Genomic DNA, 18,777 nt, shown 5'->3' with positions numbered 1-18,777 from the left:
TAATAAAAGCGCGTTCAGTGACGAACCCACCCTCCGTATCTCTGATAAAGTGAATCGGCGCAATGTTTGGATGTGGGTTGAGCAGTAACCACGTCGTATAATCGAACATGTACGGGACTCGCCTAAGGTAACAAGATTTACAGTCCTTTTTTGCCGGATCAGCTGTCGATACAAGCAGATTACTTGAGTTAAATAATATTTTTTCGCCAGCGTTTATGTTTCTGTTGAGATGTCAGCTTTTCAGATTGCTTTGACGGACGCCATAAGATGTTTTGATGATGGCGTAAAAGGTAGATTAAAAACCATGAGCAGTCTAGGCATCAAAACTTGGGACAAAATGAAAAGTGGGCTGCTAGGTGTGGTCAGGTAATGTGTCACTGTAGTTGGAAAAACTGCTTGTAGCATGACAAAATAGGCCAGTATAACAAAGAAAAGAAAGAAAACTAAAGAAGATGAAAAGGACATTCAGAATCAACAAAATTATGGAGATGGAATGTTTCGACATTTTATCACTGATAAGAAAGTGGCACACTAATCTTTTGTTTCATTTTCCGGTAGTCAACGTTCTTGCATACTTAGGTCCCATTATCTCATTCAATATTAAAGCTACAATAGAAAAATTTTGCATACAAGATCGTGCTTGCTTACGCAGTGAAGCACATTATTCAGTAACGTATTAAATATTGTAAGCTAGAGCATGTCATATGTTTTCAATTACTACGAGAAAAAATTGACTTGTAAAAAACATTTTTTTGAAATACACGCAAAACAACAGATTTTTAAATATTCTTGGTTTACCGTTTCAACAAGTTGATAATTGAAAGAACAGATCTTGTTTTGACCTTTTATTTTGAATTCTAACTTAATCATAGCTAACACTTGGTTCAAGAATCATGAAAGAAGGTTGTATACATGAAAGAACCCTGGAGATACTAGAACGTTTCAGATAGATTATATAATGGTAAGACAGACATTTAGGAACCAGATTTAAAATTGTAAGACATTTCCAGTGGCAGATGTGGACTCTGACAACAATCTATTGGTTATGAACTGTAGATTAAAACTGAAGAAACTGCAAAAAGGTGGGAATTTAAGGAGATGGGAACTGGGTAAACTGAAAGAAGCAGAGGTTGTACTGAGTTTCAGGGAGAGCATAAGGGAACGATTGACAGGAATGGGGGAAAGAAATACAGTAGGAGAAGAATGGGTAGCTTTGAGGAATGAAATAGTGAAGGCAGCAGAGGATCAAGTAGGTAAAAAGACGATGGCTAGTAGAAATCCTTGGGTAACAGAAGAGATACAGAATTTAATTGATGAAAGGAGAAAATACAAAAATGTGATAAGTGAAGTAGGCAAAAAGGAATACAAACGTCTCAAAAATGAGATCGACAGGAAGTGAGAAATGGCTAAGCAGGGATGGCTAGAGGACAAATGTAAGGATGTAGAGGCTTATCTCACGAGGGGTAAGATAGATACTGCCTACAGGAAAATTAAAGAGACCTTTGGAGAAAGGAGAACCACTTGCATGAATATCAGGAGCTTTGATGGAAACCCAGTTCTAAGCAAAGAAGGGAAATCAGAGAGGTGGAAGGAGTATATAGAGGGTCTATAAAAGGGCGATGTACTTGAAGACAATATTATGGAAATGGAAGAGGATGTAGATGAAGATGAAATGGGACATATGATACTGCGTGAACAGTTTGACATAGGACTGAAAGATCTGAGTCGAAACAAGGCCCCCGGAGTAGACAACATTCCATTAGAACTACTGACAGCCTTGGGAGAGCCAGTCCTGACAAAACTCTACCATCTGGTGAGCAAGATGTATGAGACAGGCGAAATATCCTCAGACTTCAAGAAGAATATAATAATTCCAATCCCAAAGAAAACAGGTGTTGACAGATGTGAAAATTAGCGAACTGTCAGTTTAATAAGTCACAGCTGCAAAATACTAACGCGAATTCTTTACAGACGTATGGAAAAACTGGTAGAAGCCGACCTCGGGGAAGATCAGTTTGGATTCCGTAGAAATGTTGGAACAAGTGAGGCAATACGGACCCTACGACTTATCTTAGAAGAAAGATTAAGGAAAGGCAAACCTACGTTTCTAGCATTTGTAGACTTCGAGAAAGCTTTTGACAATGTTGACTGGAATACTCTCTTTCAAATTCTGAAGGTGGCAGGGGTAAAATATATAGATCGAAAGGCTATTTACAATTTGTACAGAAAGCAGATGGCAGTTATAAGAGTCGAGGGACATGAAAGGGAAGCAGTGGTTGGGAAGGGAGTGAGACAGGGTTGTAGCCTCTCCCTGATGTTATTCAATCTGTATATTGAGCAAGCAGTAAAGGAAACGAATGAAAAGATCGGAGTAGGTATTAAAATCCATGGAGAAGAAATAAAAACTTTGAGGTTCGCCGATGACATTGTAATTCTGTCAGAGACAGCGAAGGACTTGGAAGAGCAATTAAACTGAATGGACAGTGTTTTGAAAGGAGGGTATAAGATGAACATCAACAAAAGAAAATCAAGGATAATGGAATGTAGTTGAATTCAGTCGGGTGATGCTGAGGGAATTAGATTAGGAAATGAGACACTTAAAGTAGTAAAGGAGTTTTGCTATTTGGGGAGCAAAATAACTGATGATGGTCGAAGTAGAGAGGATATAAAATATAGACTGGCAATGACAAGGAAAGCGTTTCTGAAGAAGAGAAATTTGTTAACATCGAGTATAGATTTAACGTCAGGAAGTCATTTCTGAAAGTATTTGTATGGAGAGTAGCCATGTATGGAAGTGAAACATCGACGATAAATAGTTTAGACAAGAAGAGAATAGAAGCTTTGGAAATGTGGTGCTACAGAAGAATGCTGAAGATTAGATGGGTAGATCACTTAAGTAATGAGGGGGTATTGAATAGAACTGGGGAGAAGAGGAGTTTGTGGCACAATTTGACCAGAAGAAGGGATCGATTGGTAGGACATGTTCTGAGGCATCAAGGGATCACCAATTTAGTACTGGAGGGCAGCGCGGAGGGTAAAAATCGTAGAGGGAGACCAAGAGATGAATACAGTAAGCATATTCAGAAGGATGTAGGCTGCAGTAGGTACTGGGAGATGAAGAAGCTTGCACAGGATAGAGTAGCATGGAGAGCTGCATGAAACCAGTCTGACGACTGAAGACCACAACAGCAAACAACAACTGTGGAAGTATAGGTGGCGGACTGCACGTACATCGGTTTTGGAGGACTGGGTTCTACATGATTCTGGGACGAACCCTACTACAAGCTCCAAATCTGATGTACGCACTGTCCGCCATCTCTAAGTAGAATCGTCAGTCTGAAAGGACCCATGATCACACAAACGCCCAAAAACGACTTTCTCTTGAAATGTTGTGTGGTGTGGTTGGTGTCTGTGAGGATACTTGTTTTGGTATAGCCGTACTGCATATCAACTGTCTCCATCTGCTTTGCCATACACAAACATCATCTCGGCATGTTCCCGACATGAATACCAGAGCATTCTGCTACTTACAGTGACCTGCGTCAATCATGCAGTCTGCAGCACGCAAGGAACACACGGCTCCTGGCCAGAACGGTCATTCGTCAGCGTCATTTACTGTGGCAACGATGCATTTCCGGACACATGTTCACAGGTCCTTTTTTCCTCCACTTCCTGTCAGGAATCCGTACCCGCTGTTTGTCGATTTTATAAATGTTCGTCCTATACTTAATAGCTAATATGCATTTGTCCCGGTTTTTTGGGAGAGGATCACGGCGAACCTAGCCTTGTAACATGTCTTTTCACGTTTGGAGAAACATTAAATTACGGAAGTAATTTTTATAATTTCAGAGGAAGACCGCAGCACTTAAAAATTTAATGCCATTATTTAAAAATGAAATAAGAAAATATATTAAACTTTTATTATATAACCAACTAGTAACGAAAGTGTGAAAACTGCTTGAAGGTGCAACACACTCTCCTACACATTAGGATGATCAACGTCTTTCTAATAAGCTAACACAATGATGAAAGGAAATCCATTGTGTTTCGAAATGTAGCCGCAAGGCACGAGTCGTGGGGTGGCTGTAGGATGGCGTATGAAGTGCATGCACAAAAAAGAATATCTTTCGCTTGAAAGCCCCTTAAAATTTTCAGTGAAATCTTTTTGTTTCTGTTACAGTAGTATAAACATATTGAATTTTTACTTCCACTAACACTACACCTCCACTGTACCACGAGTAGTCTGCTACAAGATTTATGCCACAGTCTAACATAAACAGTTGCAACACTCTTATCCATTTTTATCACACTCTGCGACAGCAGCGCACCAAGTGGCCAGCGAGAAACACCTTTGAATACGATATCGGATGAGTGCGAATAGTGTTGTTTATATTGATCTGTAACATAGTTTTTGCAATGGAGAGCTTATGAAGTGCCACAAACACCGAAAACTAAAAAATAACAACACATTTGGCTTTCTTTAGTTTTCTAACAACTCTGGGAGGTATGAAACAGTAGAAGACGTGAGTTTTTGCAGAAAGACTTTGTGTATCTATTCAAAAACACGAAATTTTGTTCACTATACTACCAGTGAAATCAGTGAATGTGGAACGCAGGAAACTTGTAAGGAATTCACTCCTACATTATGTAATCTACCAAGTAAGCCACCAAAACTGTAGCCAAAGAGAAAACTTGATAGACGTGTTAATAACACGTCAAAAGTCATTGTTGCTACATCTGAGCCACAATCGTCAAAGACCTGCAACACTTTCGCTTCTAAAGCAAAATTAGTTACATTTGGGCCTCGTCGTCAAATAATGAATCCTGCCTAGTCGTCAAAGATGGGAGTCCAGGAAACCGGCTTCCTCAGATCGCTAGGCAACAATTCAAGCAAATCGTATTAATGAGTTTTATTACGAAATGAAATTTACAGATACTTAACTTTGAGTTATACAGATGCGTCGAAAGCAGAGGGCGACATGCAAAATAGCAATTTTCTCAGTTTAAACAATTCGAAGTCGCTCCTATACAAGTGCTGCTGGTGCCTCATTTCTCTCTGATATCTCATGTTTCCCTTCAATTACCATAATTACGTAAGAGTTAAAAATAATGGAAATAACTTCACGAAACTGTTTCTAAACAATAGCTGCAAGAGCACTATTATTTGCTAACTGACACCGCCTATTTCCTTGCGTGTAGGTGTTTCACATGTTGTAATGTAACGTTCTCATCACACTCAGGTGTCATCTTGTGCTCTTGCGATGAGAAGAAATGCGCATTACGTTTCGTAGAACTTGCTATGACGTGTAGCTCTTTGGAAATGTGGGATCAAAACCTTCCAGACGAAAATAAAATTTCTTATGTTTTTCCCTCTTTTGTCCATAAAACAAAGAAAATGCTTTTCAGGCAATTCATTATTTATTATAGTCATGTTAATTAGTTTGTCTGGTTAAAAAAAAGCAATTTAGTCATAACTAACTCATCGTGGATCCAGAGAAAGTGAACGACTAAAGATACCAAAGAGTTACTATTATGCATTTCACAGAAATTTTAAATCAGTAGTAGAGTTTTATAATTCTTTATCATGAATCACATATTTCCTTCCTGAGAGTTATGAAAGGGAAAATGTCTCCCTGAATTAAGTCTCACATATAAACTGTGTATTGCTCTGAATGCCGGAAGATGAGTCGTCTAAGGAATCTAAGTCGAGTCGTCAGTCCCTTCTCCTGGACATGCTTGCTGGTGGCACAGCATCTGCAATTTCAAAAACCATAATGGCGCCTATGGAACGAGTTAAACTGCTGTTACAAGTGCAGACCAAATTGAAGAAAATTGAAAACAAAGCAAATTACAGAGGTTAGTATTCTGCAAGGCGCAGTGAAAAGGTTTTTTATTTTTCTCAGTATGTCTCCTCACTTTTTTTCTAGTTTGAGTGTCAACACACACATACACAGGGAATGTGTGATGCAAATTCTTCCCGTACGAGAAATGGGCTTCAGAATAAGAAAAAGAATACGCAATAGACAGAAGCAACTATCACATCATAAATGGCTTTCTCTCTCTCTCTCTCTCTCTCTCTCTCTGTGTGTGTGTGTGTGTGTGTGTGTTTTACAACCACTGATTGTAATCAGTTATAGTTCTCTCTGTGCGTCCTCAATCCAGGCAATTGGTAATTCCCTGTTAACGATATGAGGTGTTTCGAAATCTGTCTTACGTGTCCACAGCGGCCCAGTTAACATCAAAGAAAGTTGTTACTTTTTCGATTACGGTACCCTAATCAGCTATCATATACGTGCCATAACTTACTGACATTTGCCGGCGTCGGTCAAAGACGTAACGTCTATATGAAAAATTGTCTTGAATCGTGGCTCATAGTTAAAAAAATAAATAAATTTTGTTATTAGTCACAAATGCTGTTAAAGAAGAATAAGCTTATAATTAGCATGCATTATAATTTATGACAAGTGCTGCAGAATTCATGGGTATAGGACCATGATAGAATATTTACTTACCGTAACGACACTATATTGTATACTTGTCTTGTTGTGAGTTTATTTCTTACAAGTGACATCTTCCTTATGGGTTATATATCACGTGCCTTCGTATAGAAATAATAACACTTGTTTTTGTTTATCTGTGCCAAACTTCGTAATGAAAGAAATATGCTTGTATATAAAAGATCAAGAAGTTTTTATGTGAGAAGTGAATCTGTTTATGTAACTTTATTTTTTCATTTATTGTTGATGGAATGATCTAGTGAGAATATCGCTAAGTTCATAGGAACGGTTCCAAGTACAGTAGGACAACACATACCTGAATAATCAACGTAAAAGTTCCAGACTTAATGACTATCCTCTAGTTCATATAAAATGCTAATGATATTCTGCCCATTTACATGACAAAATTTTTCCCAGTCTGTTTTCCGAAAACTAGGAAGAGAATTAGCTCTTACGTCTTTCATTAATGAAACTGTCGAACAGGTTCGAATTCCTAAACTAGATTTGGAAGATGAGCCGTGGAAGCTCGAGCACCGTAGGCATTTCTCAAGAGTCAAATTCTCATTTCAGCTCATGAGAAAAGCACTGAGATAGCAGTTTCGTCAAATAGAATGAATGCTTCACTGTGTTCAATGTGAAGTAGAAACTTGGTGATCGCCTGTTGTGGAATGGTATCGAGCATTTTCGAATTTTTAAAAAGTGACTTTGCTTACCGAGATTTTGCCTTTTACATCTGCTACTGAATCTGAATGGAAGTGTTTAGTACCTTTTAAATTCCGCTATCCTAAATACACGGCGAGTATTCAAAAATTAAAATGATTAAGTTGGCAGTTCACCGCGTAATATGGAGGTAACTTTTTATCGCAATTTTTCCCTTAATGAACTTTGATGTGAAAAACACCATCGGTATGATTCGCTGCTTACAACTGTATACCTTTTTGAGTGTAGGAATATCGACATGTGCAGAAAATATACACGTACAAGATCCTCTAGAGAAGCAACTCAAACGTCAAGATATATAGGGACTATTTTTAGAACAAAGCAGACCTTGTAAGAAGAATTTTTATTATTTTTGTATCTCTCTGATAAGAAAGGAGCGGATGATCACTACTGTCCGTGATTGTGACCTTACGTGAATCATCCTCCAAAACTCGAAAATTCAAAAATGGCAAAGGATTTGTTATATTTCTCATTCACGGTGATAAATTGGGTAAATGTACGGAAAACTCAGCAGCATGCCATACTTAATCTCGATATTTGTACAGCGTTTGCACTTACGTTCTCAGAGCTCAGCACTGTAAATTTTTTGTTCAAAATTTTCGAGAATTCGCGAGAACAAATGTCGTTCCCACCTTGATCCACGCACCGAAAGTTCACAACTTTCGTTAGTTTAAAAACAACAGTGCTTGATCATCTTCTGATAGCAGTCGACAAATAGTCAAGTTTTCGTAAAGAAACAAAACTTAGGTTATATCCATAATGTTCTTTCCAAATTGTTATATTCTATATACATTAAATATCAGATTTTTAACAATCAGTATTTATTCCAGAAATTATTGCCAAAAGTGAATTATTGAAAAAATGATTTGGATATTGTCATCTAAACATATTTTGTGTCCTGTTCTCGCTTCCCGCACACGGGGTCCCGGGTTCGATTCCCGGCGGGGGTCAGGAATTTTCTCTGCCTCGTGATGACTGGTTGTTGTGTGTTCTTTATCATTGACTCGCAAGTCGCCGAACTTGCCCGCATGGGGCCTCCCGGCCAACAATGCCATACGATCATTTCATTTCATTTCATTTTGTGTATTACCTTCCTGTGCATCATGAATTTGCAATTGAGGACTTTGTGAGTCGCAGATAAATTTTCCATTTTGTACACTAAACACTTCACCAGAGTTAGGTATATAACATCTACCTGACATCAGTATACTTGAAGAATTTTCGAAAATATCAAATTCCTGGTTAGAGAAGACAAAGTTAATATTGACTACTGAAAACAGCTCGATTTTCTCCATTCCGTTCACGAACGTATGTTGGGTAACCATCTGGAAAATCTTCATAAAGTTAACTTCCTTTCCACCTAAAAGCAGCTTTATTTATTCTTCTTTGCAGCATCAATAAAATGATTAACTGTTACAAGAAAAGCAATTTCTCAAGTTTCAGCACCTCAACTTCAATTAGATAGAGGAAATTAAGCCATTTTTGCCTCACTATGTTTGTGAATTTTTTTCGTAACTGAGTAAAGCCTAAGAAAGTTTTGGCGAGCATGGACAGTCTGCTATATAGAAACGGTAAATAAATTAAATAATGGAATGAAAAGAAGTACCCAAAATCCAGTTACGATTGAAACTCATAACGTAGCATCCAATGCAGTGTACAATGGGATTTTTGACTGCTATTTTGTTTTGTTTTAGCTGTTCACAATTTTTACTTCGTTTATCGTTTTATCCACACCTGTCACATCTGCCTTCGTACCCAAAATCAGTCGACACACTAAACACAGAGCACAGTGCTGTTAGCTAATAACTTTAGCCTAGGATGAAACAGACGTAAAGCTGTCAGTGATGGCCGAGTACCTTCTGTTTTTTATCGATGTAATAAATCTCTAGCAGTCATTGCGTTAGAGTCTTCAAGGAGTGCACGATTCTGACCAGATAAATTGGAGAACCTATCCTGCAGAAGCGTAGACTGTAAAACCCGGTCCCTGGTGATGGCGGCGGTGCGTCATGGCATGGATTCACAAGACATCAAAAGCATGTAAGCAGCTATCCTAATCCATGACCACTCAGCCAACACACGCAAATCAAGGAGTTTGATCGAAGTTGAGAACCGAGTGAGATGGCGCAGTGATTAAAAACACCGGATACCGGATCAAATGCCCGGACGCCCATGCAGATTGTTCTCCGCCGTTTTCTTAAATCGATTCAGACTCTTGTCAGAATGGTTACCTTAAAAAGGACATATCCCATTTCCTTACCTATCTTTAGCGTTTCCAAGAATGTTTCCTGTCCCTTGTGGCATTGTTGTCGACCTTTCGTGAGACCACAAATCACGCTCTCTGGCGACACAAATGTGTTCAGCGCGTCGGGTCACCTGGAGGATGCTTCGCGTATGTGGGGAGTTCCTCACACTTCTATAGGACAATCTGGGAGCTATGGGGTAAAGGTTCGTGATCACGTTACGAGATGTCCGCTATCAGAGAGGCCAGAGGCACAGTGAGAGGAAAGTGGTTTGCGCGCTTGCTCAGACGAGTAAAGTTCTAGCGTGAAACATCAGCCGCCTCATTACCAGCTAGATAAGTGGGCCAATATTAGTATCTCTGGCTGTAACGTCGGCGCCAGCTGTCATTCCTACGAACAGCTCTCATTTCATACGAAGTGAGATGAATGTGGCGACCTTATGACGTGTATCGAAGACGATGGAATCCGTGTATCGATTTTTATGATCGTTCGAGGCGCTGGACTACTGAAGGCACCGTTAGATGTCTCTGGTCTCACAACCACGTAATCCTAGCCATTCTAGCAGATAAATTAATGCAACAACTCATTGTATCTTCAATTAGTATATTCATTTCAATTTTGGAAGTTGTTTCTACCTTTTTTCTGTGAAAGAACTTGCGAACATCATACTCGTTATGCATTCCGAAAAGTAACAATAAGTTTTCAGAGTTGTAAATAAGTATCTGTTTATAATAAAGACGAATTCCACGTTGAATTCGGTAAGTTAGTTCTAGGATCGGAAAAAGGAGACGTGGGCATAATACAGGTAACAGGACCATTTCAATGGCAGCAGCATTCATTTATCACAACGCTCTTGACATTTACATCCTTAATCTGCATACCACTGTGAAATACATGGTAGAGAATTTTTCCCATTGCATCGCGTAATAGTGTTACTAGTGGTCAGCGTTAATTATTGTAGCGTGACAGGACGGGACTTTACTGATTGTTTGGACAACAACGAACTCCTGTAATATCGTTATGCATATTTATGGATTGTTGAACACCTGTTCTTTCATTCCTGTGCTAGTAGTTGTGGGCCTGAGTCCACTATTGGGAACAATTGGCAACTGAAACATTTTTTCTACAGCCTAAATCTCATCACCCACATTATTTACTCTAGGTATAGCAATTTAAAAGTTTTGTCATTCAGATTCGAAAACTGTTAGTAGTTCCTTAATAAACCAACAATCACAAGCCATTTATTTAAGTTTCTGCAACACTATTTGTATCGCTGAGACACGTGCTATATTTACAGCGTTGGCCGTGTCCTACGTGAGCGATGGAAGCGAGCGACAGCTTCAGGCGACAAAACACAATCCATAGAGGTAGAATAAGGGGAGATGGCGCTACAGACTTACGCTGTAAGCGGTTTTGAAGCCAGTGGGCGGGGCCTGCCGCCATCTTAGATCCCCCAAAACATTAGCAGACGAGTGTTTACAATTGCTTCTTGTTCGTTATTTCTGTCTTGTGCACGCGATATTTATTAAATGTTACTCTGTTTTAGTGAACAACACAGCATAAGGAACGCAACTTCAAACGTTTTTCTGATCTTAAATGCGTACTCGATACAGTAATACGACACGAAAATATGACGCTTCTGGCCTCAGTACAGTAATTCCTTTTTGTTTATACACTTCGAATAACAGAGATGAGAAGCATGTGCTATGAAAAGCGTGCTTTCTTAATCCATTTCTATTCACTTTCATTGTGTTTGTGTCGATAATTGATAAAGCAGAACTCTAAAAGCAATGATTGATAGTTTAAAGGCACATATCTGTATTCGTTGCATTTTCAAGTCCAACGCAAATTTTTAATGTTTAAGTTTGCAAGAAACTTGCCTTATTTCCTTTGGTGTCCCATAGATGTATGGAGGGATGATATGAACAAGACAGCTGTCATGTCAACAAAGTGAAAGATTCGTTAAATTACGAAGGAAAAGAACAGAATTTAAGATTGTCAGGCCCATTGTAGTTTACACATCTGCTTTGTTCATAAATTGTACCTAGCAAGTGACATTCAGTGTGGCAAATAACAGCAATTTACAGGGTAACACGACAACACAGTGATTAATGTAATGATCTAAATAGCCTGACTTAGATGGGGAACTTTGCTTTAACAAATATGTAACCAAATTTATAATTTAAGCACTGTAACATGTAACCTATAGCTTGATATCCTTAAATGATAAAGGTCAGAATTTATTTTCGTTAATCGTCATACTTACTGTGCTGCACGAAACTGAGTACATGGCTGAACGAAATTTTTAAGAATTTGCAGAGGTAAAATCACGATGTGTACGTATAGTTCATTTAAGGCCATACATTATTGCGTATGAAATGTAACCAATATATCTAACTTGTATTTAAAATTGAGACCGGAATGATATCTCTTTTAATTCTTGAGGTATTGGTTGTTACACTACTGGCCATTAAAATTGCTACGCCACGAAGTTGACGTGCTACAGACGCGAAATTTAACTGACAGGAAGAAGATGCTGTGATATGCAAATGATTGGTTTTTCAGAGCATTCACACAACGATGGCGCCGGTGGCGACACCTACAACGTGCTGACATGAGGAAAGTTTCCAACCGATTTCTCATACACAAACAGCAGATGACCGGCGTTGCCTGGTGAAGCGTTGTTGTGATGCCTTGTGTAAGGAGGAGAAATGCGTACCATCACGTTTCCGATTTGATAAAGGTCGGATTGTAGCCTATCGCGATTGCGGTTTATCGTATCGCGACATTGCTGCTCGCGTTGGTCGAGATCCAATGACTGTTAGCAGAATATGGAATCGGTGGGTTCAGGAGGGTAATACGGATCGCCGTGCTGGATCCCAACGGCCTCGTATCACTAGCAGTCGAGATAAAAGGCATCTTATCCGCATGGCTGTAACGGACCGTGCAGCCACGTCTCGATCCCTGAGTAAACAGATGGGGACGTTTGAAGACACGTCTCGGTCACCTCTTGTTCGTATTGACGGCACTTTGAACAGTGGACGTTACATTTAAGATGTGTTACGACATGTGGGTCTACCCTTCATTCGATCCCTGCGAAACCCTACATTTCAGCAGGATAATGCGCGACCGCCTGTTGCAGGTCCTGTACGGGCCTATGTGGTTACAGAAAATGTTCGACTGCTGCCCAGGCGAGCACATTCTCCAGATATTTCACCAATTGAAAACGTCTGGTCAATGGTGCCGAGCAACTGGCTCGTCACAATACGCCAGTCACTACTCTTGGTGAACTGTGGTATCGTGTTGAAGCTGCATGGGCAGCTGTACCTGTATACGCCATCCAAGCTCTTTTTGGCTGAATGCCCAGGTGTATCAAGGCCGTTATTACGGCCAGAGGTGGTTGTTCTCGGTACTGATTTCTCAGGATCTATGCACCCAAATTGCGTGAAAATATAATCACATGTCAGTTCTAGTATAATATATTTGTCCAATAAATACCCGTTTATCATCTGTATTTCTTCTTGGTGTAGCAATTTTAATGGCCAGTAGTGTATATCCGCGGACGGGTCGCTTGCGGCGCGTCCGAACCGTTCCTGCGCTTTGGGAATCGAGTGGTAGTAAAAACCGAAGTATCTCATACAAGGTTCAAACGACGAATTTTGGAAATGACAGCACGCAGAAAGGACTATTTTATCATATGATTAACAATCGAAACGTTTTTGCAAACGCGTGAGCAGAGCGAAAACAAGACTCCCTATATCTTACACCATGAGTTTTTGTCCAAATTTTCATAGCCAAACAAAGGGAGAGAAACAGGTAAACGGGGTATCAAAGTGACCAGTATGAGGTCTAGTTTGGCATGAAAATATTTAACTGCTTGAAAGTAATCAGGGTAATGAACGAAAACTTAAATAATAAACTGAGGAAAAATTGAAATATTTCACGAAAAGCTGCTGCAAATGAAGTGTCAAAAATTTCATCTGTTCAAGACCCAGCTATTTTGCACTTAAAAAGATACATTGGTGCGGTATTTACATGTCAAAAAGGCTTCATTCGAATCAAGTACATTAGGAAGGCAAACGAGAAGTCACTGAGATCATGCTTTCCGAATAAAACTTGAAACTCAGAAATGGAAGAAATCAGTCAAATGATAAAATTGTTTGTGTAATAGAAATAAGTGGATCAGACAAACGTTCTATGTGCCTTTGAATGATGCTCGAAATCATGAATAGAAAATGAAGTGCACCTAATGCTTCCCTAATTTTTTTTTTTCGTAATTTGAGACAAATCATTACACAAAACGTTTGACTTTCTTTTAAAAAATTTTGGGAGCTTTACTTTTACTGGCTTTTTAGAGTAATAGAAACGCTTTTCCTTAACACTGACTGCTGATGAATTACGTTCGCAACATCAAATATCTGTAAAATTTCATGGTTCATTGTAATTCATTAGGAATTAAATGTGTGTGATATACTCGCTACCCCTACATTACAGCTAGCTGCTTTTCAGTGGTAACAATCTGTGTGCTTATGTTTGTATTTAGTGTAGTTAGTCATGTGATAGTCATACCTCAGCATTTATTGGTTGTTAAAAGCTATTGATCATGTAAAAAAACATTCGCATTTAATTTATTGATGAGATAGTCGAATGCTCCTCTGCTCATTCACGTGTATTCGAAGAGTTTGTATGGTGATCTTCCAGTTGACAATACTTCTGAAATTCTCCATGGAGATTCCTCCCTTTGTACATTTTATGCACAGCATTCCTTTTTGCTTTATTTTCTTAAGTAAACCTAATTCTGTAGCCTTACTATCCAGCTACAGTATTCTACAGGTTAAGGACGCCGTTGTATAGAAACAGCTGGTTGGCTCTAAGCAGCCACCTTGTAGCGCTACATGGTCGCTCGCACGCAGGATACCCAAGGTTGTCGCCCGATGCTGTTGCTTGTTTTGTCACTGGAGTGTTGCGTATCCGGAAGTCGATTGCTGTCGCTCGCTTCTGTCGCTCATGTAGGACACGGCCTAATACTATCACCCTTCAAAGCATGTCCCTTTCCTCCTGACTCACCTTGTATGTAAGCAAGAATTTTAACACGAGGCCTGCCGAAAAGTAATGCCTTCGAATTTTTTTATGTGAAAACTCTTTGAAGTTTTTTAAATAAAACAAACATTTTACATCTTTTTCTCCATGTTTACATATTTTTTCCTCAACATAATCACCCTTTCTCAACACAATTACCCTGGTGAAGAACACATTTCTCGCAACGAGAGACCAGTTTGTTGATACCGCCACTGTGGAATGTTTGATTTTGTAGATGGAGCCACAGCCTAATCTCTGGTTGCACCGCTTCTTCCTCACTATCAAAGTGAAGAATTCGAAGGTTTTCTTTAAGTTTTGGAAACAAATGAAAATCGGTTGGTGGCAAGTCGGGACTGTACGGAGGATGACCGATGACAGTTCACCCAAAGTGTCGGATTGTTGCAGGAGTCGCAGCACTCGTGTATGATCTGGTGTTGTCATGCTGATGATGGAGAGGGTGCTCCATGCGTGAACAAACTCTTCAAATTCGGGACTTATTACTGCACGCTGTTTCTCTTCTCACACACCGACATAGTTATCGTTCCTCGCCGCCATGTAACACGCTACAATTTGGGGGCCTCTAGCGGCAGAAGGCTGCAAATATGTAGACATAAAGAATAAAGATGTGGAATGCTACAGTTCAATTCTTTGATCTTGGCGGCTCGCGCATGCCCGCCCAGACGCGGGAGATTGCTGCGTTGCCAGTTGCACGCCCCAAGAGAAGCAGCGCCATAGTACAGTATAGTTCGCGAACTACGTTTAGGGGGAAGCGCGCAGTTTATGAAGTAAAGCCACCACGGTCGCATTAACCCTTTCGCTGCTACAGAGACGTGCTCCCCGCATTCCGCGCTGTGCGCGATTTTGTCATCACTGCACTGCTCACCTGTACAGACACACGGTGTTCCGATGCTTTGACACACGTATCATTCGATTTCACAAACACTATTTGGCCCAAAAATTTGATTTTTACACGTCTTCTTGAATGATACCTTCCCCCATAAATGACTTAATTTTGTTTCGATGTTCAACGCAGTTATTGTGCAGCATTAAATGTAGTAAACCATTGCAAGAAATTTTGAAGAGTTTGCGGAGGTAAAAGTCCATAGCGTATACTTTCCGTATGGTCGATTTTAGTTGCCACTAAAAATTTCAAAAAATTACATTCAAACGAATAAAATTCATGAAGTAAGACACTTCGATATTGTTTTACATAAAGGTTAGAACTCAGAACTTTTCGCTTAGCAACCAAACACTTTAACCATTACGCTAACGCAATTCGTCATTCGACAGACTTCCTGGAAGACTTTAAAACATCACGCAAAATACAAACACTGTTCGTATGACAATGAATTACTCACGTTTCGTCGAAGTACAGTAGGAAATAAACAACTAGCGATGTTCCTTATTGCGAAAAAGCGGTTAGTGAGAATGATACAGACACCTTTCCTTGCTATCGCCTGAGTTAGGAGGCTTACTGCTTGTTTGGTTTAATTAATTAATATAATATGAAACAATTGGTATAAAGAATGCTTTTTTCAAACTTTCTATACAAGAAAGTCTGCTGTCAAGATATTGCTTTTGTTCAATTACTTTATTTATGACTGAAAGTTTCTAAAACTGAAGACACTCGTTCGTGCTCTGCACTGCAGTCGAGCTTTGGCAACGTCGTTCTCTGTTCATTGTCTGACTGTGTTTTGTGGCGTCTGTTTTTTGTGACGTCAGATGCGCAGAACGAACCTAAACTCGGCCGCCGTCGTAAATGACGCGCACTTTAATAACTTTGCTTCATTTAAAGCTTTCACGTAAAAAATGCGGGTACATTACTTTTCAGCATGCCCTCGTAATTTTCGTTTTTTATTTTTCTTAGAGAACGAAGTTTTGGGGCCTTTGGGACTGTGAGAGAAAATTGTATCCCCAGTAACTGCTCTCTTACAAATAAGTAGAAAATAGATAAAGATGAAAGAGGTACTATTCATTTTTCCGCACAAAAGGAAATTGGTCCGTTTCTGTGTAAACGGCATGATAACCCGGTTTTCTCTTCAGTATCAAATAAAACTGGTGGAATGCGAGAAACTAATGCTAAAAGATATTCTCAGTGGTCAAGGAAACACATTGAAGTTTCTCGACCCTCCATTCTAATTGTATACAAGCACGTGGCTGGAACTGATTAAATGGATAAAAACGTGAGTACAGGATAAATTTCCGCAACAGGAAATGGTAATGGACTCTTTTCAGTTGGTTATTGGGTGTGTCTGTACAGTGTACGCAATGCGTGGATGGCAATAGAAATACCTTTTCTCATGTAAATTTTAGAATAGAATTTGTGAACGTGTACTTGAGCCGGTGAGGTACGCCACTGAAAGGATCTGGACAAGCCCAGCACTCCAGTACTGTAGTAATAGATGAGCTCGAGTTTGATGTAATGAACCATCTGATTGTGAATATACAGGAGCTCAAAAGAAGACGATGTGCTGATGACATCAGCGTGTACCAATTGTAAGGAATGTGGTGTGGGACTGTTTGCTGAATGTTTTGTTCCTTATCATACGAAGTAATTTGTTGTTTTTGTTTTTGATTTTTACTTTGTGTTCATGTTTAATTTATTTCTTTGCATGTAAATGTATATTTTCCATTCAATAGCGCTTTGCATTACATAGAACGTGATTCTGTGATGACTGTAAAGGGTAAATGTGTCAGATTGAGGTAAGGGACCCTGGTCCAGAAACGACCAAATCGTAGGTTATAAGTAGACTGCGGATTTTAGGTAAAAACCTGTTTTGTTCCTGAGTTCCTATTTGCAAACAAATTTGTACTTATGCGTTTCATGACTATTTACACTTAATAGCGTTAATTCTATAGGACCTAAAAAAGCCTATTTCGACGTTACTGCCTATTTTTGCCTATTTCGGCTTTAATATCCTAAAAAGCACCTATTTCATAATATAAGACAGTGGCTCCAACTTTTTCCATACTTTGCCTAACACTTCGGTCTTTTTTTATTTTTTTATATCTCTATCCCTGTTAATACCAGATTTGTTTTCGCTGGGAAAAAGTGAACGATGAACTGTTTTTAATTTTCCTTTTACTGCGGTGCATGGGAGCGGTAGCGGAAGTACCGTATTCGTTGCTGGACATATGGCACCTGTCAGATGGCCGCCCCTTCTGAACAAGCGAATAGAATCTACCGGTGCTTCAGATGAAAACATCCTACTACTGGCAAATTATTTTTCGAACAGGAAAATTCACGTATAATACCTTTCACGAAACAGAGTAGTTTGATAGGACTGCCTGTAGACAGCAGCGAGAAAATGCGCGAAGGGCAGTAATTTAGCTATAGAGGGCGTCTACGATTAACATTGTGATTTTTTAATCCGTAAAACGTTTCTTTGCGAAAATACACAGCTGGCCAGAATCCTACGAACGAAATATTTTCAAATATAACATTTAGTACTCCCACGTTCAATTCTAATGTGTAACTCAAATCTTTGACCGGTTCCCAGTATCTCACAGAAGTTAAGCACTGTCGCGCTCGGCACGTACTTGGATGGATGACCATTCAACCGTGCCGAGTGCTGTTGGTACTAAGGCAAGCAAACGAATTGTAAACAGTCTCTAACGACCTTCGCCTTCGACGGGACGTAAAGCCCTAAGTTTACTTCCTTTTTCTAATCTTTGAAAACACAAGAACTCTATGTCAGATTAACGAAGTAGGTACTTTTTAGGATTTTGATGCCAAAATAGGCAAAATTAGGCGTCAACGTCGAAATACGCAATTTTAGGTCCTATTGAACTAACGGTATTCAGTTTAGTTAGTGTATTTTAATTTATTTTTATTTTCTCTGCATCATTTTTATTAGAGCCTATTTTAGGTTTTATACAGTCTAAATGAACTACTGAAGGAGCCTATTTTAGGTGCCTAAAACACACTTTTTTACGACCTAAAAATCCGTGGTCCAGTTATAAGTGTCAATCTTTCTGATACCTCTGACGATAGAATACGTGTACTGATACTATTATTGTTAAGACTGTAGGACAGACGCCGGCCGGAGTGGCCGTGCGGTTCTAGGCGCTACAGTCTGGAGCCGAGCGACCGCTACGATCACAGGTTGGAATCCTGCCTCGGGCATGGCTGTGTGTGATGTCCTTAGGTTAGTTAGGTTTAATTAGTTCTAAGTTCTAGGCTACTGATGACCTCAGAAGTTAAGTCGCATAGTGCTCAGAGCCATTTGAACCATTTCTTT

At 39.5% G+C, this 18,777-nt stretch overlaps 1 protein-coding gene across 1 annotated transcript in view; it reads left to right on the top strand.

The window, feature by feature from the left end:
• The first annotated feature begins 5,672 nt into the window (after positions 1–5,672).
• LOC126481788 (ADP/ATP translocase 1-like) overlaps positions 5,673–18,777 on the top strand; it is a 37,401-nt gene continuing 24,296 nt past the window's right edge. The window contains exon 1 of the mRNA XM_050105743.1: positions 5,673–5,856. Within this exon, the coding sequence (XP_049961700.1) occupies positions 5,673–5,856 (184 nt within the window). The remainder of the gene's footprint in view (positions 5,857–18,777) is intronic.

The sequence above is a fragment of the Schistocerca serialis genome, chromosome 5 (assembly GCF_023864345.2).
Source record: "Schistocerca serialis cubense isolate TAMUIC-IGC-003099 chromosome 5, iqSchSeri2.2, whole genome shotgun sequence".
In the NCBI taxonomy this organism is placed as follows: domain Eukaryota; kingdom Metazoa; phylum Arthropoda; class Insecta; order Orthoptera; family Acrididae; genus Schistocerca; species Schistocerca serialis.
Note: the sequence above shows the minus strand (reverse complement) of the source record. Positions and strands in the feature narration are given on the sequence as shown.